Here is a 26841-nt window from a genome sequence, read left to right on the forward strand (position 1 = left end):
ATCATGAACTGCTGGATATTGCATTATTGCCTGAAGAGGAGGAACCCTTTTTAACAAGGCTCGAGTTAAAAGGAAGTAATTGGTTCCTAACTTGAGTGGTGCCTACACTACAACACCACCATAGATTTTTCTACGACTCAAATTTTAGTCTTGTTTGGTTTTGAAAGAAAACTATTGTGGAGAATTGGCTCCTAACTAGCAATTTGTGGGGTCTCTTGACGTATGTTCCTTTTCTATTTGTTGGAATAGAATCACAAGAGAGTGCAAAGACATTACTTGTGAAAATGGGGGGAAAAAAAACCCAAATTAAATTTTTAGTATAAATTCCAGTCAAAGGTTGCTTTCATGCATTTTGGATTGTAACCAAGCGCACCAGCTTTTACAAAAACTCAAAAAAGTACATAGTTTCTCCTCCTTTTTTTTATGTAAATAATGAAGCACTTTCAACGCATTTTAGTGTGTTGTTGATACTTGATAGCGGTAGCTAAATGATGGGTCCGTTTGATAGAGCGATTTTGATTGATTTTCAGTGATAACTGTAAAACTGTGGAAAAAAAGCTGAGGTTAAAGCTGTGAAGAAATATATTGTGTGGTATTTGGCGAACTAAAAACTGACGATAGCGGAAAAGTTCTAGAATAAAAGTATTATTTTAAATTTTCTAATATTATATTTTTGTGATTTTTATAGTACATTTTATCATTAAAATTAATTTTAAGTATAAACTGTAGAAATAATTTTTATCATGATTTTTATGTTCTTTTATTTTATTATAAACATTTTTATAATATTATAGTGAGTTTTATGTTATAATATTTATTTAAATAAAAAATGTTAATAAGAAAAATAATTTTTATTAAAATTTTTATATATAAATAATTAATGTAGAAAATTTTAAATTACAAAATAATTTTTTTTAAATATAGTAATTAATAAAACTTTAATTTTTGAGCGTGGGACCCACGTCATTTACATTCTAAAAACGATGCTTCAACTTTTTGGTGTGGGTTTCACGCGAAATGCTGCAGTCAGTGTTATTGGAGCTTTTTTTTGGCATTACCGCTCCGTTTTGGAAAGGGTGACACTAGTTTTTTTAAATGTTTGGTGGGGAGCACTGGGAAAGCGGGCCTGCCCCAAAAAAAATGCCCACCAAACCGACAGGATGTAATAAGTGGTAGATGTTGAGTTCATCTGATGCAAAAATGTTAGGTATATGTGGATCCAGGGGCGGAGGGTAAGGGAGTTCAGGCTACACTAAGTTGTAGCCCTCAAATTTTTATAAATATATATATGTGTATGTGTTTGTATATATATTTTCATGTGTATATAAGTCTTTTATGTGTATTTTCTAGTAAGTGTATATATGTTTGTATATTTAGCCTATGATGTTTGAAAAGTTTTCTTTTACTTATTACCTAATAATAATGAATAATACATAATAATATTTATTTTTTGTAGTTATACATTTATATATCATTTCGTCTTACATTGTCTTTATTAGTTTTCATCAATCAATTTTAATATGTATTTATATTAACCTTTTGGGTTATTTTATGAAACCAAACATTAAGATAAATGTTCATCAATAATATCATTTCAATAAATTATATTATTGTAAAATAGTCCTAAATTTTCGAGAGCATTGCCTCTGAATTCTCGCTAATTCTTTTTCAAACAAATTAAAATGTATTGGCCTACCCCATCATAAATTGTTGACTCCGCCTCTATGTGGATCCAAAGAGCAAGCTATACATTGCAATTTTGCACCCAAGATTGATAATATTGATGGCTAGTCATCTTCATACCTACAATTAGATTACATATGGGATATCATTAATGAGATATCTATATATACTTTTAATTACCTCCATATAAATTTGTTTCCTTTTCAATAAGACTCGAATGTGCAATAGTTTACTGTCTCTCGATGATTTTGAAAGTTTTAGACAGCAGAACAATTCGTTGAAGCAATGCAGTACTTGCTGATCTAACGCCCCAAGTTTTTGCTATGGACTTTGGGCACAAACCCCTTTTGGGCACAAGTCGTCTGAGTTACCAACCAGTGCACCAATCTTTATCTTTGTCCAATCCAAGAATATAACCATTAACCAAAACATGCTAATCTGCCAAGCCCAATTACTCTCTTCTGGCTATGGAATTCACAAGACAGGACACGGACTGAAAACAAAGGAGGCTAAATGGTGCTCAAATCTTATACTACGGCTCTGTCCTCTGGCCACAAGACAGGACACGTACTGAAAACAAAGGAGGCTAAATGGTGCTCAAATCTTATACTACGGCTCTAATTGGTAGAGCAGAAATATTGATATTCAATGCTAGTGAAAATGTAGTAAAAAAGAATTGAGCTTAAGGTTATGGAATATGTTGTGAGGTGTTTGATGAACTAAAAATTGATGTTAGCGGAAATGATGTTGAATTAAAGTATTATAATATTAGATTTTATAATTTTTATATTAAATTTAATATAATAAATATAATTTTTATTAAAATTTATTTTAAGCATAATTATTTTATTAGATATAATGATTTTATAATAATTTTTTTTTATTAACCTTACATTTGGTTTAATAAATAAAATTTGCTAATAAAATTAATGTTAAGTATATTTTATTTGTATTTTTAAATTTTAATTATTTTATTTCAATATTAAATCTACTGTTATAATAATTATAAATGCATAAATATAATTAATTTATAATTTTTATTAAAATATAATTATATTTAAACAGGCAGTACAGCCAGTACTTCGGTCTTCATTCTCTACATTCATTCTTCCATGCATATATGCTTCCACAAAAATACATTTGATCATGTCATGAATCGCCTGATTAGACCTTGGATGAAGCTGCAAGGCTTGAGCTTGAGCATATCCATGCATATATGCTTCCACAAAAATAAAAACAAAAAAAAACATTGAAAAGCAGGGAAAATTAAGGAACTTTGTTCTTCAATCAAACCTTAGACAACAGAACATAGTCTACTAGTTCAAGAGCCAGATCGCTCGACAAAACAGCTTTTTTAATAGGAAATTAAAACTTCAAACTAGAAAGAAAGCACTTCAAATCCCAAGTAGCTCTCAAAAAGCTTAATCCACTTCCTCAATCTTAGGTCCTGCACCGCTTCCAGCACCAGCAGAAGGTCCATCCTCATCCATGGCTCCACCCATATCACCACCAGCACCCTGGTACATCTTGGCAATAATTGGGTTGCAGATACCTTCCAGTTCCTTCATCTTGTCTTCGAACTCATCAGCTTCAGCCAATTGGTTTCCATCCAGCCATTGGATAGCCTCATCAATTGCATCTTCAATTTTCTTCTTATCAGCGGCAGGAAGCTTGGAGTTGATCTTCTCATCCTTAATTGTGTTCCGCATGTTGTAAGCATAGTTCTCCAATGCATTCTTAGCCTCCACCTTCTTCTTGTGTTCCTCATCCTCAGCCTTGTACTTCTCAGCTTCCTGTACCATCTTCTCGATCTCTTCCTTTGAAAGCCTGCCCTTGTCGTTGGTAATTGTAATCTTATTCTTCTGGCCGGTGGTCTTGTCTTCAGCAGAAACATTCAAGATGCCATTAGCATCAATGTCAAAGCAGACAGTAATCTGTGGGACTCCCCTAGGAGCAGGAGGAATTCCAGAGAGTTCAAACTTGCCAAGTAAGTTATTGTCACGGGTTCTGGTTCTTTCCCCTTCGAATACTTGGATCAACACACCAGGCTGGTTATCAGAATAGGTGGAGAACACCTGCTCCTTCTTAGTTGGAATGGTTGTGTTCCTCGGAATCAAAACAGTCATAACTCCGCCGGCAGTCTCCAGGCCAAGAGAGAGAGGTGTGACATCCAGCAACAAGAGGTCTTGCACCTTCTCATTACCCTCACCACTCAAGATTGCAGCCTGGACAGCAGCACCATAAGCCACAGCCTCATCAGGGTTTATGCTTTTGCAGAGCTCCTTCCCATTAAAGAAGTCCTGCAACAATTGCTGAACCTTTGGGATCCTAGTCGACCCACCAACAAGAACCACATCATGAACACTACTCTTGTCCATCTTTGCATCCCTCAAACACTTTTCCACAGGCTCCATACACTTTCTGAACAAATCCATATTAAGTTCCTCAAATCTGGCTCGGGTAATGGTTGAGTAGAAATCAATACCCTCATACAAAGAATCAATCTCAATTGTAGTCTGAGCAGTTGACGACAGAGTCCTCTTAGCTCTCTCGCAAGCTGTCCTCAACCTCCTCAAAGCTCTTGGATTTCCACTAATGTCCTTCTTGTTCTTTCTCTTGAACTCCTGGACAAAGTGGTTCACCATCCTATTGTCAAAATCTTCACCACCCAAGTGGGTATCACCAGCTGTAGCCTTCACTTCGAAGATACCCTCTTCAATGGTAAGAAGTGAAACATCAAAAGTGCCACCACCCAGGTCAAAGATAAGCACATTCTTCTCACCAGTGCTGCTGGCTTTCTTGTCAAGCCCATAAGCAATTGCAGCAGCAGTTGGTTCATTGATGATACGCATCACATTTAAGCCAGAAATGACACCGGCATCCTTGGTGGCTTGGCGCTGGGAGTCATTGAAATATGCAGGTACGGTAACAACAGCATTCTTGATGGTGGTGCCAAGGTAAGCTTCAGCAATCTCCTTCATCTTTACAAGAACCATCGACGAGATTTCCTCAGCAGAAAATTGCTTCTCTTCCCCCTTGTAATTAACCACAATCATTGGCTTATCACCGGGCCCAGGGATGACCTTGAAAGGCCACAATTTCATGTCGGCTTGAACAGAGGCATCACTGAATCTTCTACCAATCAAACGCTTGGCATCTGTAAAACAAACAAATTTACAAATCCATTAGGATGTTACCAACGCATGAGTATTAACAAATTCATTTTCAATGTAATCAACAACGTCATATCACGATTCACGATTTCAGCATGACGATTTAGGATTTGGTAAACCATGCAAGATTTGAGTGCGAATCAAGAACTCATTACATACATCATATCACGATTCACGATTCCAGCAGGACGAATTATAATTAGGTAACCATGCAAGATTTGAATGCGAATTAAGAACTCAAGCCAAAATACAACTTTAGATTTATTATCTTAAACTGAATTCAGTCTCACATCAAGTTCATTAAAGCCAAATTCCCTACATTCTCCAGCCAACAATTTGTGTACGCATGCTTTACTCAAATTCTCTCACCACAAAACATAATTTTAACAATTTCCCCCAATAATTGATGACGCACAGTAGTAACGATTTCAAACAATCCCGGCTAATATAACGCAACCAAAAAACCTAATGAAACACCGTCAAATTGACCAAACCAAATAACAGAGCCTACACAAAGCTATCAATCTATCATATAACACAGCTGCTTTCGAGAACTATCTGCTATTAACCGATTCAACTATTTCTTCTATTCTACCAGCAACCAAACAGGAGACAGATAAGAAAACCGTAAAACTAAAAGCAAAAGCTGCGACCCTAAGCAGGATAGGAATCTAATACTTACCGAAAACAGTGTTGATGGGGTTCATGGCGACCTGGTTCTTAGCTGCATCTCCGATCAGCCTCTCAGTGTCGGTGAAGGCCACATAAGATGGCGTCGTTCGATTACCTTGGTCATTGGCTATGATCTCCACCCGGTCATGTTGCCAGACACCAACACATGAGTAGGTCGTACCAAGATCGATTCCAATTGCAGGACCTTCTCCTTTGCCAGCCATAGTCAAATCAAATTCCGAACACAGATTACGTAGAGAATGAAAGAACAACGATCAAAGAGAAAATCGCAGACTGGATGATAGCTTTCACTGTGTTTCTAGTGAAGAAGAAAAAGAACTGATTGGTTTTTAAAGAAAAAGCTTCTGATTTCTGGAACCTTCCCATCGTGGTGTGAACCGTTGGATGAGAATATTGGACGGTTGAAAATTGCTTGCATAAGCGATGTGGTGTTGAATATTCTCTCCCGCTCTCTCATTGGGTCAAGGGCTCTCTCTAGTTTGTTCCAGAGATTTCTACACTAATCTGTTTTTAGATGGAAGCACGTCGGCCGCGTGCTAAAAGATCTCTGCCGTTACAGAAGGAAATGTTGAGCAAAGCCTGATTGGCTGATTTTACAGCGTGGCGTCCACGTGGAATTATATTGATTTTTCTTTCGTTTATCTACGTGGGACACGCCCATTGGCTAATCACCAAAAGACCGCGCTTTGAAATCCCCGGTTATTGATTTTGCCTGCCGCACAAAAATATGGATAATTCAAATATTCCTCCATTTCTCGTCATTGCTTCTCCACCTCTCATGAGGACTTGAGCTCCCACTCCCTTTTATCTTCTTCTATTGAATTCCATGGCGAAAACCCTAATTTCGTCTCCGTCGTTCATCGGCACGCCACTGCCGTCCATCTCTCGCCATGGTCTCCCTCACCGTAGACTTGTCTCCACCAGAGTTAAACTCAGCTTCCATGAGATACCTCCAATCCATTCCATGGTCTCGTCGATTGATTTCAACGTTGTTGTTAGAAAAGCCGAGGGGCTTCTCTACACACTAGCAGATGCGGCGGTCGCTGTGGATTCTGCCGCCGATGCTGCCGCGCCGCAGAAGAATGGTGGTTGGTTCGGATTTATCTCGGATGGAATGGAAGTCGTGCTCAAGGTAATAGTCACTGTACTGACTCACTTGCTTGGTGTTATTCAGCTATGTGTATCTATTTAGATATTGAATTGGAGCTTTAAATTGCATTGATTATGATAATTTCGTCGGAAAAATTTTGTTGCTATTTTGTGATTGAAGATTGTCGAGTTCTGGTTAATAGTAATCTTAAACTTCCTAATTATTCGGGAGAAAGGCTCCTCACGCTGATACATATGTTTATAGGTTATGACTTATGACTGCTTGCTGATGTAATGTCTTGGTGCTTGTATCAGGTGCTGAAGGATGGATTGAGTGCTGTTCATCTGCCATATGCATATGGGTTTGCTATTATTTTACTTACAGTTATTGTTAAGGCTGCCACGTATCCTTTGACGAAGCAGCAGGTAACTAGATGCTGCTACTTTCATGAACACATCAAAGTATTTTATTACGTACTGTCTATTCTCCGTTTAAGTAAGACCATTTATTCAATGTTGATTTTCATCACTGCTTATGTATCTTGCATTGATTATATTCCATCGAGTCATAGTTCATGCATATCCAATTTCATCCCCTTCCCTTGATGGCAGAATTGTTATTAGTAAACCACATCTGTTCTTTTGCAGGTGGAATCCACAATGGCTATGCAAAATCTTCAACCAAAGATCAAAGCCATTCAACAAAGATACGCAGGCAATCAGGTTTGCTGTATTCTCATATTATATCAAATTATGGGAATGGGCTTGAGAAGATATTCCTTTTATTCTTTAATAATCTGAATTGAAAAAAAGAATGTGGTACTCCCCCCCCCCTAATCCTATGGTCTCCTTTCCAGGAAAAAATACAACTCGAGACATCACGCTTATATAGGCAGGCCGGGGTGAATCCATTGGCAGGTGTCTTTTGATGATCACTTAATATACTGCATCTTACTAAATTCTTTCAAATTATCCTTTTTGCCATATTGGTCCAAAGTTTTATTTTCTTCTTTCCTTGTTGTTGGATGACTGCATTGAATTGATAAAGTAATGGTTGTCTTTGTTTGGGAAGAAAACCTTGCAATATTTTGTTGTTTCTGTGTGGCATCCATTAATTGGCCTTTTTGTTCAGGAAATCAATATCACTAACTTTATGTTTGTTTCTGTTTAACTTTAACTAGCAGTTATTAATAACTGTAAAAACAAGAAGAAGTTTGCTAACACAGGGAGTTTCTTAAATCCAGGATAACATGGTTCTTGTGTCATTTAATATTCATTAAGGCATTTCTATCGGCATTTTTTTTCCTGCTGTTGTCACCTCTACCCTTACCCTGATTTATTGGTTTTCCTATTCTGACTCACAAGGTCATCGTGCAGATATTTTCAAATCCTCCTTCTTGCCCCCAAAAAAACACTTTTGAGTGTCTCATTCTTTTCTTCTGTAGGTTGTTTACCAACCTTGGCTACAATACCAGTCTGGATAGGTCTATATCAAGCTCTTTCCAATGTAGCAAACGAGGTAACTATCTCACTATCTTTTGAGTGATTTCGATGAATAATCTTATCCTAGCTTTTCTTTCTTTTAGGCATAAATAAATGGACTGTTGCTGAAAATTGTGAAATTTTGTTTGAAGGGATTGTTGACAGAAGGTTTCTTTTGGATCCCGTCCTTGGGTGGGCCTACCACTATTGCTGCTCGACAAAGTGGATCTGGCATTTCTTGGCTTATTCCATTTGTGGTAATAAAATTTGTGTTCATCAGCTATATAAAATAATAAAACTAATATTAGGCTTTTCTGCTTCCTTTATTAAAAGCATACAAGTGTTACTGTGAATTTTCTCTTATTCAATGGAGCTATTCTAGAAGTACAAATCTTTGGAGTTTAGATTACTTGTAGTTTTCAGCAGATCTAGTTTTCTGTCCTTTTCTTCAAGTTGATCATAGCCCAATACCGAACGTGTTAGAAGTATGGACATTAGTCAGTAAAAGAAGGGTGGTTGTCGCCTGTTATGCACTAGGAGAGAGGAAACACTAGGCTACTGAACATTGTATTTGTTCCTTAGGGCTAGCCACCTTTAAGAATTTAGATTACAGATTTCTTACTAGTGGGCTTTTTGTTAAGGCAGCTCTCTCTATTTTGACAACAAAAGTTACCTTGGGACATCTCTCCATGTCATTTTTCTTCTTCTGGTTTATTTTAGATGGATGCAGTACATTCGTCTTGAGGTTCTTCTACTCTAGTTTGTTTGAAGGTAAAATTCATCGAGGAACAAAAATGATAGAACTTCCAAAGTCTTTTAGCAGTAACGGGGAGTCATATCCTTGGGGGTTGTGAGGGTAATTCCTTTCTGCTAAGTGAGAGTCCATGGGCTTGGGTTTTTCTAGTCGTCATTGCTTATGCTTTTTTGTTTGTAGAAATTTCTTAATTGCTTCTCCTGGGACATCCAGCACAAGCTGGCCACATGTATTGGTCTCTATTATATGCAATTGAGCCGTTGTCGTTGTAATCTTGCTGCCTGCTGATCCTAAATATGGGGTTTGTCATAAGAAAGCAGATGAAAGTATATGAAATCTGCTGCAATATAAACCTTAAACACATGGACAGTGGGAGATAAGGTATACCTGCTCTAGCTGTAGTGCAGTCTCCTAATGAGTCTTTCAGTGGTCGTTTTCTTTCACAAGCTAGTCCATGTAATATCCTCAAAATTTTCCTTATCTTTCTTAATTGAGTAACCTGCTATATAATGAATCATGTAGGATGGACATCCACCATTGGGTTGGCACGACACTATTGCGTACCTTGTTTTACCTGTCCTCCTTGTTGTTTCTCAGTATGTTTCAATGGAGCTGATGAAGCCTCCACAGGTAAGAAAGAATCTTCACCGACCATTTCTTATTTTTCCATTTATAGCAATCTGAAGCCCTTATTCATTTCGTTTTGGCAGACAGATGATCCGGCTCAGAAGAACTCGCTTCTGGTTTTGAAGTTCCTACCTCTGATGATTGGTTACTTTTCCTTGTCTGTTCCATCAGGATTGTCAATATACTGGTCAGTCTCTCATTGGCAATTTGGCCTTAACCATTTATATTGGCGCTGCTATTACTTATATGACATAGCAACTCGGTTATAGTCTCTCATCTATATTTTCTGTCCTCACTGATGCTATTCTCTCGGCAAAGAATATTTTTCAGAACTAGTAGTAGTTGTACTTTTTCTATGGCTGTCATTATTGTGTGCATGTGTTTTTGTTATCATTGAGTTTTTTATGGCAAGTTAGTGCACTTATGCTGAGCTATTATTTGAAGTATTACATATCATTAAGCGTGAGATGCACTTCCTGCTTTTGTTTTCTCACTTTTTTTCTGTGACATCAGCATAAATTCTTTGCGAACTGAAAGTGTTTTAAAATTTTTCTTATCGCCATTTTAATTGTGAGGCTTTTACCTGGAGATGTGAAGCTTTATCCTTGTCTACTTCTTTTGTTGGACCTTGAATACTTGTTTGTTTCTATTAATTGACTTATGAAGCTTAGTGCTTGGTCTTTAGGTTTACAAACAATGTCCTAAGCACAGCTCAACAAGTATGGTTACGCAAATTAGGGGGTGCTACGCCTGTTGTTAATGAGAACGCGAGTGGCATCATCACTGCAGGACGTGCAAAAAGATCAGCTTCTCAGCCAGTACTGTCTGGAGACAGGCTAGTATCCTATTTGCTCTTGTATTTTTTTAATTTCTTTATTTTTTGAAAGAATCAAAAGTTACTGTCCAAAATTGGCAATCAACAGATTCAGACAGTTAAAAGACGAGGAGAAGAGAAAAAATTTGAGCAAGGCATTGCCAGCGGAAGAGATTCAAGCCCTGGATTCTGTATCTGATTCTGGTGTGGACTCAGATGAAGATAAGGACAAGGTAAATTCCAAAATATATTTGATTGGCCTATGAATTTTTGCTTATGGAGTTCACTCTATGATAAATGAAGGAAATTCTGCTCACCACACTGTACACGGGTAAGCTACTCAGGATTGTGGCAGGACCTGCCAACCCCACTGCCTGATTGCCATCATATATGACATGAACTTGAGATATCAACTTGATGCCGTCAAAGAGGATATTAGTTGCATGTGTGGGCTCTATGGGCTGGATCCCATCGGGCATTGACAGCTTTTGTGCAACAATATGTTGGGAGGTTTAGACTTTCCTTGCTTGTTGCATGCTTGTGCAGTCCCAAAAATGACCATATATTCTTTTCCCTTTAAATTGATGCATCTTTATAGATGCCATACCCAAAACAATGCGAAAGAGAACTTAATAACATGAAATGAACCCAATCATCTTTGACAATTTAAGTGGAGCTGCTACAGCATTAAGTTGAGCTGCCACAGCATGATTATGACCTGAATTACCCTTAAGTTTTTGGTGGCAGTAGATTGGTCTGGTTCTCAAAGTTTGATATGGTTACTTGAGGTGTAATTATTTAATTTAGTTTTTTGTCTAGGTGAAATGGAACAAACATGATGTATGCGTGTGTTTATTATTGCTCCTGCATGAGCACTTGCACAAGCATGTGCTGCATTAGAGATTCTCTACGCGGTAATTATTTTCTGCAGTATAAGCAAAGCCGACGGGCTCTAATTCCATGGTGGCTTGACCTAGAAAATTGGAGTAGGCATGTGTTCTTATGAAGAATACATGCTGCCAACCTCTTATAGTTTGGATTACTGCTAGTTGTTGCAAGTTAGTCCAAATATTAGAATTGATATATCTTTATAAAAACTACAGACTTGGTGCATTACAGATTGGCTGCATCGCTGATCATACACTATTAATGATGGTGTGAGAAGAGTTCGACTTGCCTTGTGCTGAAGCTGTTCTCAATTTCTGTTTCTAATATAAGGATATTAAACTTAAGCTGGGTACTAATTTCAAGTTCGTAACAGGATGAGGAGGTTCTAGAAGAGGCGTATGCTTCTAATACAAGCAAGCAGGTTCCCAATGTTTCTCGGCCAAAGAGAAGCAAGCGAACAAAGCGGAAACGTGCTGTATAACAAGGAATGTTTACTGATATTGTTTTTAATTTAAGGTGAGTTCTGTAAATCTCAGAAAAATTAATTAATTATTGTTAATATATAGAGCCATTTTTATGCTGGCTCTTCCATTATAAATAATGAGGAAAATCTGGGTGACTAGCCGCCTATCGGCCAATACAGGTTACAAGGAAGAAGTAACCTGAGATACATGTGGTTATCATGTCACGTCAACTGATTGAATACCTTGTGATAAGGAATCAATAGTTGAAATTGTGACTTGGTTAAATATGTGTAATTCGGTTTCTTTCATTAGAAGCAGTTGCTGGTCTTAACCTGAAGAAGATTACGGCTTATTATTATTATTTTATTGTTGTAAATTTCTGTAGTGCTGCATGGATGGGAATTTTCTGCACATTAGATTATTGAGGTTCATGTATTTCATCATCAATTTGTCTTGACTGTTGAGCGAATGGTATTTTTCAAATTGAAGTAGTTACGAGTAATTGGGGAATGGGAGCATTAGGTTTTCCAACCAACACTTGAGGTATTGTCTCACATTAGATCAAAGATCCATGTGGGTTTTGTCCCTAAAAGGATCCTCAAGTGTTTGAGAGTTGGGCACCACTTATAAGTTGAAGTTATATGTTGTTATAATTTGAAGAATGAGTAGAAGAGAAATGTTGGGTCCAACCAACTCGAGGTATTGTGGGTTTTGTCTCTAAAAGGGCCCTCGAGTGTTTGAGGGTTATACACCATTTATAAGTTGAATGGAACTCACACATTTATAAGTTGAATGGGTTCATATGAGGCCCAACAAGTGGATTAGACGGGTTAGGATTCATTATGTGGTACCCCTCACCTTGTGGGTGGTTCATATCCGAAAGATCCACATGTGACTCAAATGTCATCGGGTGGAAGTGGAGGTCTTGAGGATTGAATAAATGTTCTCATACTATGTTATAATTTGAAGAATAGGTAAAAGGGAAAGGTTTGGCGGCCCAATCAACACTTGAGATATTGTCCCATATTGGGTCAAAGATCCATGTGGGTCCTCAAGTGTTTGAGGGTTGGGCACTACTTATATATTGAATAGAACTCCCAAATTTTTTCAATATAGGATTCTTAACATATGAAAAACCATACCAAAATTTCAAGTAGATATGACTTATGAAATGGTATTTTCATTATTTGATTACTACCGGAAGTCTCAGCCTGGGCTTTTGCGGTATTGATTGGTCTGCTCCCCTAACCCAGTCCTAATTGATCTGGTTCACTTTGTGGTTCCAGAAGCCCATGGGCAAAAGCAATGGCATTTATTTTGTTGAGCTGCACAATGAAAATGTTCCATCGTGGTAGATTGTCTCCGCCTTGTAGTTGTAGATGATGAAGAGCTCTGTTATAGTGTTCAACTTTGTCATTTGATTTGAAATTTCTAGGCCCGGAAGGATATCATTCCTCCCTTGTTCAACTGGATCGAGTATTTGTCTAATTTTACGTTCTCTTTCCTCCGCAATACTACTACTACTACTACACTTTGCGACCTTCGGTGAATGGAGTCAAACAACAGAAACAGACCTCTGGATGGATGGATTCTAATTCGTAAAGTGAAGCAGCCGGATTTGAAAATTCTAATTATAATAACCTTACTATGTTTATATGCGTATTATTAGCATCTAAATAACGCTATAGTTTATCATATTTCCGTTTGATAAAGAATTTTGACAATAACATATATTATACACAATTTATGTTGGTAAAAAATTATAGCATATATGGTTGTTAAAATGTTGATAGGTGTTTGGTTGTATTTTTATTGATATCATATATATTGTTAAAATTGTTGTGAAAATTACGTGTAGTGATATTGTGCATTTGAGTTGTACCATATTAAAATAAATAATAAAATAAATTTGAAACAATTTATAATATTTATAAAAACATTTTAATAAATTAAAATAAAAGGCAGATATGTTTCTTAATGTGAAGCTTAATATTTAAAATAATATACATTTATTTGTATAATCACTGCCTCCAGCCACCACCTTCACACCATCTCCAAACCCATTTATTGAACCCTCCACCTTGTCCAGAACCTGCAAGGGGCTGGAATCAAATGAATAAACCTAGCCATTCAGTGCACGGGCCATCTTGACCTCATCCACGTTTTTCCTTCAGTACAAGTATCAATGAGAGTGATTTGGGTGTCAAGAAGGGTAGACTCCGATGAGGGAATCGAACCGTAGCATCTCGAAGAAGGCCATCGACGGTCATGGTTGACGATGACTAGTGAACGCTTTGCATCGTCGGATCACTGTCATACTCCAACTCCTCTTCCAAGTTCGACGCCATAACCAAAATTCCCAAGAAGGAAACTTGTTCCTGAGAAATCAAACACGAAATCCTAAATGTAAGGGTGTTTTCAATTTAACATTAAAAAACTAGGGTATTTCGATAATGTTGCCAGAAAATGATCTCAAAATTGTTTAAAATGGGATAATTTTGGGAAGACAATAATATGGTTCAAAATTATCTAGGAATATGCACCCGAAAATAGCCGTTTAAGAATTGTCCATTTATGGATCATTTTGAAAGGACCATATTATGGTTCTAAAATTACCTTGATTTTTACACCCTAAAATTATTATTTGGTAGATCAAGACAATTTATTGTCTCAAAATTGTGTCACTACAACATATTATCCCTCAAAAGTGTAGGCCAAACGGGCACTCAATATTGAACCATAAATGTCATAACCGAGAGACAGTAGTCAATTCAAGCAAAAAGTCATAAGATTTTATCCACTCAAGAAGATATCCACATTTTATCTGCAACTTTAGCTGCTTTAAAACCAAAATGGACAAGAAACCAACCAAAGCACGTAAAAGAAAAGCCAAACAAAATGCGAGAGACTATTGTCACCCGATTGGAAAGTTGAGTTTAAAGCTGTGGAATATGCTATGAGGTGTTTAGCGGATTAAAAACTGACGTTAACAGAAAAATTGTTGAATTAAATATTATAATATTAGATTTTATGATTTTTATATTAAATTTAATCTAATAAATATAATTTTTATTAAAATTAATTTTAAGCATCAATTATTAAACATTTTTTAAATTAATAAAATATTTATTATTAAATTTAATAGTTTTATATTATAATATTTACATTAATAAAATATTATAATATGATACAAGTGGGAATAATAATATAAATTATATTTTTAAGTAAAACTAATAAAAATTGTTACCTAAACTAATTATTTTATTAAATATAAAGTGGGGTCCATGTTTGTTTTCTTAAAAAAATTAATAAAAAAGTTAAGTAATAAAAATTGGGGCCCCATATTACTTTTTGTTAAAAAAGTAAAAGGCCGATTCTTGGGCCCCACATTTGAAAATTTTTTTAAAAAAATAAATGTCGGATCCCCTCTCAGAAGCTATTGCCTCCACGTCAACCAATGGCCATAGAAATGTTGGCATGGCAATGACTTTTTAAGAGTGATTAGGATTTAGGTACGACAGGGGATAGCATAAATTTGGAGCCTCTCCCGACTCGTATGAGACTAAAAAGAGCCTCATGTGACTGTGTCTGTTTATGATGAACATTATTTACATCTTGTTTTTTATTATATACATTTATTTTAGTGTGTTTTTAAAGGATTAATGGGGTATATTTATAAAAAATGGGGTACAAATAATGTTATCATGTTTATCCTCTGCCCTAATGTGTTTATCATGGAATTGAGGGGTAAGACGAGTGCACTTAGAACTAGTACTCCAATCGGTGCTCCATTTTGATAGATAATTTTTTAAAAGTATTTAATATGTCAAATTCAACAATATTTTTTTTCAAAACAAAAAAAAAATAGCAAATCGAAATTTTTGAGTTTATATTCGACGATCTATAATTGATGTGCTTTTTTCATGTTGAATTTGATTTTTGTCCCGAACAAAAATTGTATCATTAGATTCTTCATGTTAAATACTATACATTTATGTTTTTTTAAAATTTTTTGGTGCATCGGTTGGAGTGCACTGGTCTTCCTCTGAATCCATTTTCATGATTGACTATCTCGAGGGTCTCAAGGTAAGTAATGCCACCATTTGAATAGATTAGGGTAGGTTGTTATTGTAAAAAAAAAAATAGAATCCCCTCATCTTCCTCATTTTTTATATCAATAAATTTTTAAAATTTGCAAAAAATAATAAATCATAAATATTAATGATTTTGAAGCCAATTTTCTATTTTATTTGAATAAAAATCTAATTAATTAAAGAAAATGCTTGAAAAACCTGTTTGATTCTAAGTTATTAGATACAAAATATGGAACATACTTTTTTCTTAAAGAAACCTATAGTTGAATACATGATCCACCGATCAAATTCTTACATACTTTGTATTTTTTTTTAGAGATTTTTAAAAATTTCTATTTTATACCTCAAAAATGAGAAGGATTGGAGGGAAGTGTAGTGTCATGGTTTCCTCTTGTTGACACTCCTAGCCGTCTGATTAATCTGATGGCAAGAAAATAACTTTTTTTTTTAATTTTTTTTTATCTCATGTTATCTTTGCTATTTCCTTCTCTTCCTCCATCTCTAACCTATCTTTTTCTTCCTCAAATCTTCTTGCACCAATCTAAAATTCTGATGCGTCTTTCGCCATTTTTGTTTCTATGACAAGGTTGTAAGGCATGTCAAATGTGACAGAGAGGGGTGTCTAGATAGTAGTTAATGGTTAGGGGTTGCGGAAATTGAAGTATTTCACTGTTACACATCATGCCAAGGAGTGACATATATAGGACTCGAAACCATCGGAAAAGGTTGTCCAAATAAGAAACAATTTTCCCTTCGTAAATGTGCATTCTTAGAGCAACTCCAGTGTTAAAAATTATATCAAACACTTCAAAATCATTCTCTCTCTTCTACTCTCTCCTACGTGGCATAACTTAATTGGATGAGTGGATCCCACAATATATACTATTCATAACACTTCATACTCATCTTGTTTATTTTCTCTCTCTTACTTTTTATCATCTCTTTCTTACTTTTCATCATCTATCTTCTTTTTCATCACATCTCTTTTCCTTTTTATCATCTCTTTCTTCCTTTTCATCATCTCTTCACTATTCATCAACTATATACATACTTCATATTTCAAGTGTCATTTTTAACAACAACCTATATTTCAAGTGTCATTATCAAGAAAATGTGTTTTCAAGTGTTCATTTTCTTCCATTGTAGAACTTTAGCACTCTAAATTTTCCATAAAATTCACTTTTCAACACTTAAAAATGTGTTATCAAGTATCCATTGGACATGCTCTATCTGCCAATGGACTACCGGTCTCATTTGCCAAAGCTGCAAATGTCACTTGAGAGCCTTCAATCCTGCATTTCTCAGATTTGACTAGAAGATTTGAGGAAGAAAGAAGATAAAGGTGAGAGATGGGAAAAAGAAAGGGACAGTCCAATCAAATAAAAAAAATTTGTTTACTTAACCGTCAGATCAATTCGACAATTAAGTAGTGTTCACTAATTGAGTCCAGTATTTTTCAACACCGAACATCTCTCCAATTCAATAAGAGAAGAGTAGAGTGTTATTTTACAATAACAACCACAAAAAGATACTTTTCGTCCCTCAAGGGACGAGTTTCATTTTTATCTCTAAACTTTTTTTCTCCCATTTGCGTCCCTCAACTATTGAAAAGTATCATTTTTGTCTTTTTAAGTGAGATTGAGGTTGGGAAAAACCTGATCTGACGAACAATATGATGCCACGTAGGATTTTTCAATGGTCGGATTTATTCGAGCGATAAATATGGTACTTTTTAATAGTTGGGGGACGAAAAAGGGTAAAAAAAAGTTAAGGGACGAAAATGAAACCCGACCAATAATTGAGAGATGAAAAATACTCTTTTGCCCAATAACAACCTATCCCAATTTCATTTGAATAACTTTTCGACCTGAATGATGCTCCTAATGTCCTACTATACTGGATAAGTTCCAATTTCCATCCAGGAATTTTAAGCCAAAGCAATTGCAATTATATAAAGAGCCTTTGGTCTTTCTTCTTTATCAAAAAGAACTTTACGAAGCACCACCATGTCCTTTTTCTTTTTTTATGCAGAAATGACTGATTTGGCACTAAACTTTATTTTGATTATGTACATTTTTGAAATATTATAATTGCTTTGGTGTTGCTTGAAGGATGGGGGTTTAAACAATGACACAAAAACCCCGCATTTACATGAAATATTTCATTACTTTGGCCCTGTCCACATATTATTAAAGGGTATTTTGGTATTTCTAAGAAGCAAAAGCCCCGCAAGCTCAAGTCCTATTAATAGAACCAATGGATTCTCTCTCTGCTCCAACAAATGGCTTCTCCTTCTCTGCTTCTCGCTTTCACTCTCCTAGCTCTGTGGCCACTCGGTCACGCTTCGCTCATGCTCACACTAGTCAATAACTGCCCCTACACGGTTTGGCCAGCAATCCAACCCAACGCGGGCCACCCGGTTATTGAAAATGGAGGGTTCGCTCTCTCCAGCCTGACCCACCGCTCCTTCCCCGCCCCGACCCAGTATTGGACGGGCCGGATCTGGGCCCGTACATGTTGTAACTATGCCGATGACCACTTCTCCTGCGCCACAGGTGATTGTGGCAACCGCCTCGAGTGCAACGGCCTCGGTGGGGTCCCCCCAGCAACTCTCGTTCAGTTCACTCTCCACCACGGCGACACGGACCTTTCCTCGTACGGTGTTAGCCTGGTGGACGGTTTTAACATCCCCATGACTGTGACTCCACACGAAGGAAAGGGCGTTTGTCCTGTTGTGGGCTGCAAGGCTAATTTGCTTGACACGTGTCCTGACGAGTTGAAGGTTCGGTCACCGTCTGGTCAGGGGGCGGTGGTGGCGTGTAAGAGCGCATGCGAGGCGTTTAACACGGACGAGTTCTGTTGCAGGAATAATTACAATAGCCCAGAGACGTGTAGGGGTTCAAGCTTCTCGGAGTTCTTCAAGCGTGCTTGTCCTGCCACGTTTACTTATGCCTACGATACTCCATCTCTTATGCATGAATGTTCCTCTCCACGTGAGCTTAAGGTCATATTCTGTAACTAGACAGTTTGTCCCTTTAGTAAACCAGAAAGTGTGTAGTATGTTTGTCTTCTTTTCTTTAAATTATTGATAGTGTTGGGGAAGTGAAAAAAATTAAAATTTGTTAAGTGTTTGAAACGGTGTATTGAGGAATTCTCACATAAAGATCTAATGTAAAGGTAAGAATGTAAAATAAGGATTTATGTTTAATTGTGTGGATGAGTGAAATGATAAACATATATTTGTTTTATTATAATGCCTCCAACTTTAACGTTTCAATATTCAATATTATCTTCAAGATAAGCTGCCAGCTTTAAAATGTACCAAAAATTCTTTTTTTTTCCTTTCAAAAAAGCTATATATAATATATGAAGATAAACAGTAATCAGTGGATTGGGCCTCCTCCATTTCATCTCGTTATTTGTCAGATATGGACTTCGAGTGTGGACCGTGTGGCTATTGGCAGTTTGGCACTCCCCTCTAGGGATGAAAGTGGGCTGGGCTGTCCGCAAGTGACTCTAGGGCGGCTTGTTATAGTATAAAAGGGCCGAGCTCGGGCCTATTTTAAAGCCTGTTCAGTGAAAGGGGTCGAGTTCGAGCCTGGAGAAGCTGGGCTCGTAACGAGAAAAAGAGCATGCTATGTTGCTCAAACTAAATTAGAGTTGTTATCATAAAGATGCTAATGTATGCAGAATCATCTTCGTCATTCATGTGCCTGGGCTTCTATACAACTAGTGTAACTGAGAAAAAGAGCATGCTACTCTGGTGCTATTGCTTCTACCAGTACCTTTTCCACTTGTCGATGTGATTTTCAGCACAACCTGACACGTCGGCATTTGATCCTAAGGAGTAATGTGGATGGCGAACATTGATACCTACAACAACAAGAACGGACGTGACCCAGGAACATTCCGATGCTCAAATCAAAATTCTTCAAAGAGGGAATCAAAGAGTAATCATTAGTGAATCTTTGTGCATACATCGTTCACAGGTCTAATGCTCCTTTTATAATTATTGTGGAGTGTGACTGTTGAGATTTTCTTATCCCATATTTGATTTAATATCTTCGTTGAAATTTGAATTGCAACATAATGATTTGGCTTGATTTTTATTTGGTTTGAATCCTTTTGAATTTGAATCGTCCTAGATTAAATCGAGTAAACTTCTTCGTAGATCTTCCCTCTTGCTTCATCATCTGTCATGCTGAATAAGTGTGAGATTTTTATTCATCCACACCGTCATTTATTGATAAATGCATTTTTTATAGGATTCTTTTATTATTCAAATGAGATTGTTATTATATTCTCAAGAGATGAGGTGATGTTATTTTTTAGAGGACGGTTAAATACACATTTATTTTTGTTAAATAATACAACACCATGTTTTTTTTTAAATACCTCTGACAAATATATTTCTCATTGGAATCGAAGATTGGACACACATATGTTTAACCCAATCGATTGTCAACCGAGTCACCTCTCGTTGATCAGCACCATGTATTAAATACACCACGACATCAATTAAAAAGATATATGTTTTTATAAATACACTATCCCAAATTTGTTAGTGTACCCTTAATGTATTTTTTCTAAGCTTCAGGTATAGTTGTTTGATCTTAGATTTCTAATATTTTAGGGTTGTATTTTACACCACCAGGATTTCGGTGTATGCAGGTGATAGGCCCTCCCTCTGGTTCAATTTTTCCTTCTCTTTCTTTTCCACATAAAATCTTGCTTTAACGAACTTCTTACTGTGTTTAGCTCCTCGATTCTAAATTATGTGTATGATTGCAGACAATGTAGAGAGGATGCGCTGCAGCCATTATGGATACGACCTTACTATTTTCATCCCCTTTTTTCTGCTTTCATCCCCTTATCACATCATGATGTGACAACTATCAGCTGACTTAAAAAAAGGACTTCACTTAGCTGTTTCTCTCTCCATTCCTCTCTCTCACTTTATTTTATTCTCTCCATTCCATTCTCTACCTCTCCATCTCACTTTCCCAAGATTGCCTTGCGAGATTCTTCCTCTTTCTCACTCTCAAGATCACACAATTCTCACAAGATTTTTTTCCTAGTTAAACTTTTTTTAAAAAAAAAATTTCCATTATAGATTAAAGTTACACTTTTCTTCCTTCTAGATCCAACACTCCTGAAGGTGTTTTGCTTTGCGGTGGCTAAGGTGTTTCGTGAGAAAAATAACACCACTTTAAAATTTTCATTAGAAATTATAATGAAAAAAATGTATTCTTCCTCCTCAGTTCCCTTTTCATTCTCAGATTCAAGTATTCAAACACTTCATTTTCTCAAGATCTTCTTCTTGTACAAGGACGGCCAGGGGAGCTCCAGCCACACATCCTCCTCAGTTCCCTTTTCACACTCAGATCCAACACTTCTTTTTCTCAAGATCTTCTTCCTGTACAAGGATGGCCAGGAGAGCTCCAGCCTCTACATCGTCGCCGACTTCGTGACTCGATTTGGTATAGAATGAGACTCTGGAGTTTATTTTGTACAAGGAGCTTGACATCGAGGTTTTTAATGACAAGAAGAGGAAGATTATCTGAGATTATGTGAGGCGAAAATCATGGGACAAAGAGATGATGGAGTGAGATTGCTGGTGTTTGTGGGTGTGGAGAGAGAAGAAGGCGTTGTGAGAGATGGAGAGGAGTAAAGGACGGAAAGAGAAGACGAGGTTTTTTTCACTTCAGTCTGTGCTGAAAAAAAAGTGTATTAGACCTAACCATCTGTCTCGGTAGAACCCCTATTGTGTCTTTTCATTAGAGGGTTTAAATAGTAAAAATGGGAGTCTCAATAGCATTACCCTTATGGATAATGCAAGTTGGCAAACGGTTTCTGAAGTGGATCAGGAACTTGAAAGATGGTTGGATTATCTTTTGCCTAGAGACGTGCTTAACGCAGTGGGAGCAAGGATGCCCTACGATTCTAATATAGAAACCATTTCACAACGAGGAAATGGTCCTGATCCGAATTACTTCTGGCTCATGTGATGGTTTTTCACTTTTATTTTTCCGTTTTCTTTTGTTTTTTTCTCATGACCCTAAGAACATAAAATTCATCGAAAGTCACTCTTTAGATCGGTGTGATTGATCTGAGTTCTACATATATCTAGGTTTGGGTGGAATTTAGGCAAGGGCAGAGCCAGGATTTGATGCCAGGGGACTACTACTAAAACATGTATTTTTGATCCAGCTGAGAAAATTAGGCGGGGGTCCGGTGTCCCCAGAATTTTTTTAAGACTATTTACAACATTACACATCTTATTTTATTCTAGAACTATTATACTTTTTGAGTGTACAAAATCTTGTTATTGTTTTAGAAGAATTAAAAGAAGAAGAGCGGAAGATCAAGAAGATGGTGAAAGAAGAGAAATTAGTTTTGATTCATTCAAAATTATGTGAACCACATATTTTGAAATGCTTGAAGGACAAGAGACAAGACTAAATAAAATAATATTTTATGTATAAACTTGGGCCAAGATAAAAAAGACATGTCAACTAGAAAAAGTAAGTCCAATTTGTGAAGCATGTTGATACCCAAAAGCTGAGGTCTTGTAAAGGCCCACAAACTTAATAGGGCACTAGAGGAAGAAGAAGTGAAGAACCTCGACTTTGTAGTTTGTAGGCGCCGATCTGAAACCAGAGAAGAACGGAGATGCAGCGAAGCATGCCTTCTATCTATGCTTAAGTGTATCTTCCACCAATTGAGTCATTATTTTTCAGCCCTTTTAACCTAATAATAATGGGCTGAGCCTAGCTCTGCCTAACTTCTTATGTTCAGGATTTCCAAGGCCTAGACCCCTTTGAAAGTTTCAATTGTAATAGCCTTTTGCATTGCCAGCCTTATCATTTGTTTCATTTAATATGCAAGGGAACTTGTACTTCGCGTAAATAAAACTAATCCCATGCACCTAAAGTCATTTATTTATTTAATGCCAATAATAGCACAGGCTGACGTGGACAAGGTCCTCTTGCTTTCTCTTCATCTGACGTGGACGACCTTCTAATGATACCAAATGAAAACGGTAAATTCACTGTACTGAAGAAAGTACTAGAATCTTCTTTTTTTGGTTCCAACCAGGATGACCAAATCGATGACGTGTCGTGTTTTGATTTGTGTTCAATCCGGCTCCAATAAACCATATTCGTATAAGATTATAGCTTCGCATGTGCTCCCATGGTGGTTTCCTATCTATAAAAGTAAATAAGTGTCGACTTTCAATCCTTCTGTTTCCTCCCTTGCGCAATCTCGCAAGAGCTTTATCAAAGCTCGCTGTTTCTTCTACCCCTATAACTCTCTCTCTCTCTCTCTGAGTCCCATATCTATTTATGGCGTCACAGGCTAGCCTCCTCCTTCAAAAACAGCTTAAAGGTAATCGACGATCGATTTTTTTCGTCGCGTTTTGTTGTTTTAATTAAATGATGTGTCCTGGGTGTTTTCGATCGGGTTTTGATGGATCGGGTTTTTTGGGTGCAGATCTTTGTAAGAATCCGGTTGATGGATTCTCGGCTGGATTGGTCGATGAGATTAATATATTTGAATGGAGCGTTACAATTATTGGGCCGCCCGATACTCTTTAGTATGTTTGAACTTTTCAATTTTCCCCTCAGAGTTTCATTCGATTAACATTTTTGGGATAAATTTTGTGTCTTTGTATTCAAATTCTGTGTCAGTTATGTTTTGTGTGATGTATTTTGTGTATCTTTAGGTGATTGAATATCGAGGGTTGAGTCAATAGTTGAGATTTTGGTTTCATGAATACTTTAGGCGTTAAATTTTTGTTTAAAATTTCATTAATTATAATGAATTTGAGGCTAGCTGAATGATATGAGGTTCTTTGAACCGTTGACAGTGGTCTGTGCTTAAATTTCAGGTTTTGAATTCCATTTTTGTGTCCATCAGGCATATGGGGTTTCAAAATGGATTGAGTATTTATGTTGAGGTGCTGGTAGTTGGGAGAGGGAAATGAATTGGTGATAGCGTCACACAAGTATCAGAGTACAAGTCTGCTTCAGGACATGTGTACTGCTTTTATCTATGGCTTTTATATGCACACTCCTTAGTCCTTATGAAATGAGCGTTTAAAAGTCTCTTCCTAGTTAGCCATGGAATGCCATTTTTTCTGCATCACTTGTCTACTGGTGGTTTTTCTTTTCTTACTGGATGAGTTTGGCATTGCTTATTTCAAATTGTTTCTGCGTAATTTTGTCTATTTTATTACTGTGATTATAGTCTCTATGTATTGTTATGTTTATGGATTAAGTATCATATAGACTTAATGTACCGGGGATCCCTGCATTGCTGCAATGTTAATGTTTGGAGTCTAATGTATTCAGGAATCGGTTTGTCACTTTGGCCTTGGTTTTCTACTAGTGTGGTTTTGTAGGATTTCTGCTAACTTAGCTATGTATTATTCTCAAGTCATTTTGGTTGTCCGAATCTTTCTTGATTGCCATCAAATCATCATTCCTCTTTTGTAAAACTTAGAATCATTCATTATACGGCTTATGTTGTCTTGAATCATTCATTGGAGGGATTATGTTGTCTCTATGACCTCATGTATTTCTTTCTGTATTACTCTGTCATATGATCTCTATTAGCTACGTCCCTAACTTGGAACTTGCAATATGGTAAATGCTTCAAGTAATGGTATGCTGCATTTTTATGTTCTTTACTGGAAATATTCTAATTTCAGCGAGGGTGGATTCTTCAATGCCATCATGAGCTTCCCGTCCAATTACCCAAATAGTCCACCAACGGTGAAGTTTACTTCAGAGATCTGGCATCCTAATGGTTAGTTTGTAGTCTCTTGTATAATTTCTGATATCTTTACCTATCATTGGTCACTGCTCATCATATATGTTAATGAATTTTTTAATGTACGAATTACAGTTTACTCTGATGGTCGTGTTTGCATATCAATTCTTCATCCTCCTGGTGATGATCCTAATGGATATGAGCTTGCAAGCGAGAGATGGACGCCTGTCCACACGGTATGTGTTAAAATGCCAATCTATTGCCTCTACTTGGTGCCTTTATTTGTGCCTAATTGATTTTTTCTATAAATTCTACTTCAGCAAAATCAGTTAGCCCGGTAGCTTCGTTTTCTTGCTGCAATTCATCTTTTTCTAGTAATTCTGGAGCTTCCTGTGCACCAATATTATGCTTTCCTGGTGCATCTTCTACTTTTGCTGCCATGATATGACATTCTTCTACCTGTACCTGCTAAAATTGAACTTCTGCTCAAACTAAATTTGCCTATTCTAGCTGAGAAAAATTTCTTGCATAATGCACTTAGCCACTTACAAATTGTGAATTGTATATGACAGGTTGAAAGTATTGTTTTGAGTATCATATCGATGCTTTCCAGTCCAAATGATGAATCCCCTGCAAATGTTGAGGCTGCAGTAAGTATCACGGCTCTATTGATTCCATATCTTTCTTTCTTGTCTACTTTGGGTTCTTTTATGATGAGTATTTTCACTTCCGACACGGAAAGATTTTGCTAATTTTATGTCCACTCCCTAGAAGTAGTTATGCAAGTCAAAAGTCTCAATGTGATAATTGTGCAACAAATAGGCTTGTTCCCTTCCTTTCTATTTCTTCTTTTGTTTGCAAATAAATATTGCAGTATGGTAACATTGAGCAGATTGGATTGGTTCCTTAGATTTGCTGATAGGCACATGTTTCTTATTGGTCAAGTGAAGTCTGCAAGGATGTGATGTCATATCATTCATAAAATGTCAGTTTTTTTTGGGACAACTCAGCTTCTTTTTAATATATTATTATTATTGGCTTGAGAGAGGACTCAAAGCTTAAGGAGCAGGATTTGGAGATTATCATTACTACCGTTGTGTTTCCTTTTTCCTTTCAAATGATCATGAAATCCCAGAGGACCTTGTCTTTGACTCTTTAATTGAAGAGAAAAAAAGGGATTGAACGATATTGAAAGGGGGATAAGGCTGGTGTATGGCATGGTTGCAGGGGATAGAGATGTTAATTTCTCTACTTAAAAAGCATTGTCGTATTTGAGGAGTTAAAATTAGTGTCGCATGCCCTCTGAACTCTTTAAGTGATTAAAGGAAGAACCAAGGCTAGTTCCCAGGTTCGAATCCCTTCTCATGCAAAATAATACATGACTTATCACAAAAAGAAAGTGATAAAAGGAGGAAAATTAAATTTTGCATCACCTAGAAGGTAGAACAATTTATAGCTCTGAATTTGCAGGAACTATATAAGTGAATCTCCGCTATAGCAGAAAAAAAAAAAAGGATGAACCTACTCACTCGTATGCAGCAAGTTTGTGCATGAAGAATCTGTCTTTTCCTGTAAATGGTCCTATTGTATTTCCTTAATGATGTCTTTTTGATATAATTCTGTTAGCACGAATTGTAGAGCGCCCAGGAAACTTGCTGATTAGTTTCATTGAACACTTGGAACTATTGTCATCTGGTTAGGGAAAGTTGGGTAAATTTTAGTGATTTTTTCATTTTACTTTAGTGATGATTGAACTAGATGATGCATGTGAAGGTATATTTGGCATGATCTTTTTTATCTAATCTATGTTTCTTGCTGTAGCAATGTTAATATTGGTGCTTCGGGTTTTATATAACATATTGGTTTATTGATGTCTTATTGCAGAAGGAATGGAGAGAGAGGAGGGATGATTTCAAGAAGAAGGTCAGCCGATGCGTGAGGAAGTCGCAGGAGATGTTGTGATCAGCTGCCTGTGCTTTGCTTAGCTAAATGCCTGAAGAGAGCAATGTCCTTAATTTACTGTGTGAGAGGGAACTGGTTCACTGGGTAATATGTAGAATGCCATTGGAAACTCTCACACCCATCTCTTTTGCCTCTATCCCATCATTTCTGCGCTATCCGGTAATTGTAAACTTGGGACAATTCTGTACGCAAAAAGCTTTGCTTTGTCAAGTCCTCTGTCTCCTTTTGTCTTCGTTTAGATCATTCGTTATTTGGCTTTTGCTTCTGTTTTTTGTTCTTTTAACTGATAATACTGTTCTACTTCAGGTACCAACTGTCTGTCGTCTTAAAAGTCCAATTTGGT

General features: G+C 36.7%; 4 protein-coding genes across 4 annotated transcripts; 3 read left to right on the top strand and 1 right to left on the bottom strand.

Annotated features, from left to right (window-relative positions):
* Positions 1-2830: 2830 nt before the first annotated feature.
* Positions 2831-5857, bottom strand: LOC119990582 (heat shock cognate 70 kDa protein 2). The gene is made up of 2 exons (XM_038836565.1): positions 5539-5857; positions 2831-4840 (listed from the first exon to the last, which is right to left on the bottom strand). The coding sequence occupies exons 1-2, from the start codon at positions 5750-5752 to the stop codon at positions 3105-3107; spliced, it is 1950 nt and encodes a 649-aa protein (XP_038692493.1). The 5' UTR covers positions 5753-5857; the 3' UTR covers positions 2831-3104.
* A 423-nt stretch (positions 5858-6280) lies between these two features.
* Positions 6281-12122, top strand: LOC119990399 (inner membrane protein PPF-1, chloroplastic-like). Its single transcript, XM_038836289.1, has 11 exons — positions 6281-6681; positions 6954-7064; positions 7287-7361; positions 7496-7556; positions 8084-8157; positions 8273-8377; positions 9397-9504; positions 9585-9688; positions 10187-10336; positions 10425-10548; positions 11577-12122. The coding sequence occupies exons 1-11, from the start codon at positions 6376-6378 to the stop codon at positions 11682-11684; spliced, it is 1326 nt and encodes a 441-aa protein (XP_038692217.1). The 5' UTR covers positions 6281-6375; the 3' UTR covers positions 11685-12122.
* Positions 12123-18011: 5889 nt separating this feature from the next.
* On the top strand, positions 18012-18900 carry LOC119991950 (osmotin-like protein). Its single transcript, XM_038838513.1, has one exon. It carries the CDS (start codon positions 18043-18045, stop codon positions 18781-18783), a length of 741 nt encoding a protein of 246 aa, XP_038694441.1. The 5' UTR covers positions 18012-18042; the 3' UTR covers positions 18784-18900.
* A 4088-nt stretch (positions 18901-22988) lies between these two features.
* LOC119992314 (ubiquitin-conjugating enzyme E2 7) lies at positions 22989-26807 on the top strand. The gene is made up of 6 exons (XM_038839030.1): positions 22989-23150; positions 23256-23358; positions 24475-24572; positions 24672-24772; positions 25109-25186; positions 26421-26807. Exons 1-6 carry the CDS (start codon positions 23108-23110, stop codon positions 26496-26498), a joined length of 501 nt encoding a protein of 166 aa, XP_038694958.1. The 5' UTR covers positions 22989-23107; the 3' UTR covers positions 26499-26807.
* Positions 26808-26841: the final 34 nt, after the last annotated feature.

Source organism: Tripterygium wilfordii, chromosome 22 (assembly GCF_013401445.1).
Source record: "Tripterygium wilfordii isolate XIE 37 chromosome 22, ASM1340144v1, whole genome shotgun sequence".
Classification (NCBI taxonomy): Eukaryota; Viridiplantae; Streptophyta; class Magnoliopsida; order Celastrales; family Celastraceae; genus Tripterygium; species Tripterygium wilfordii.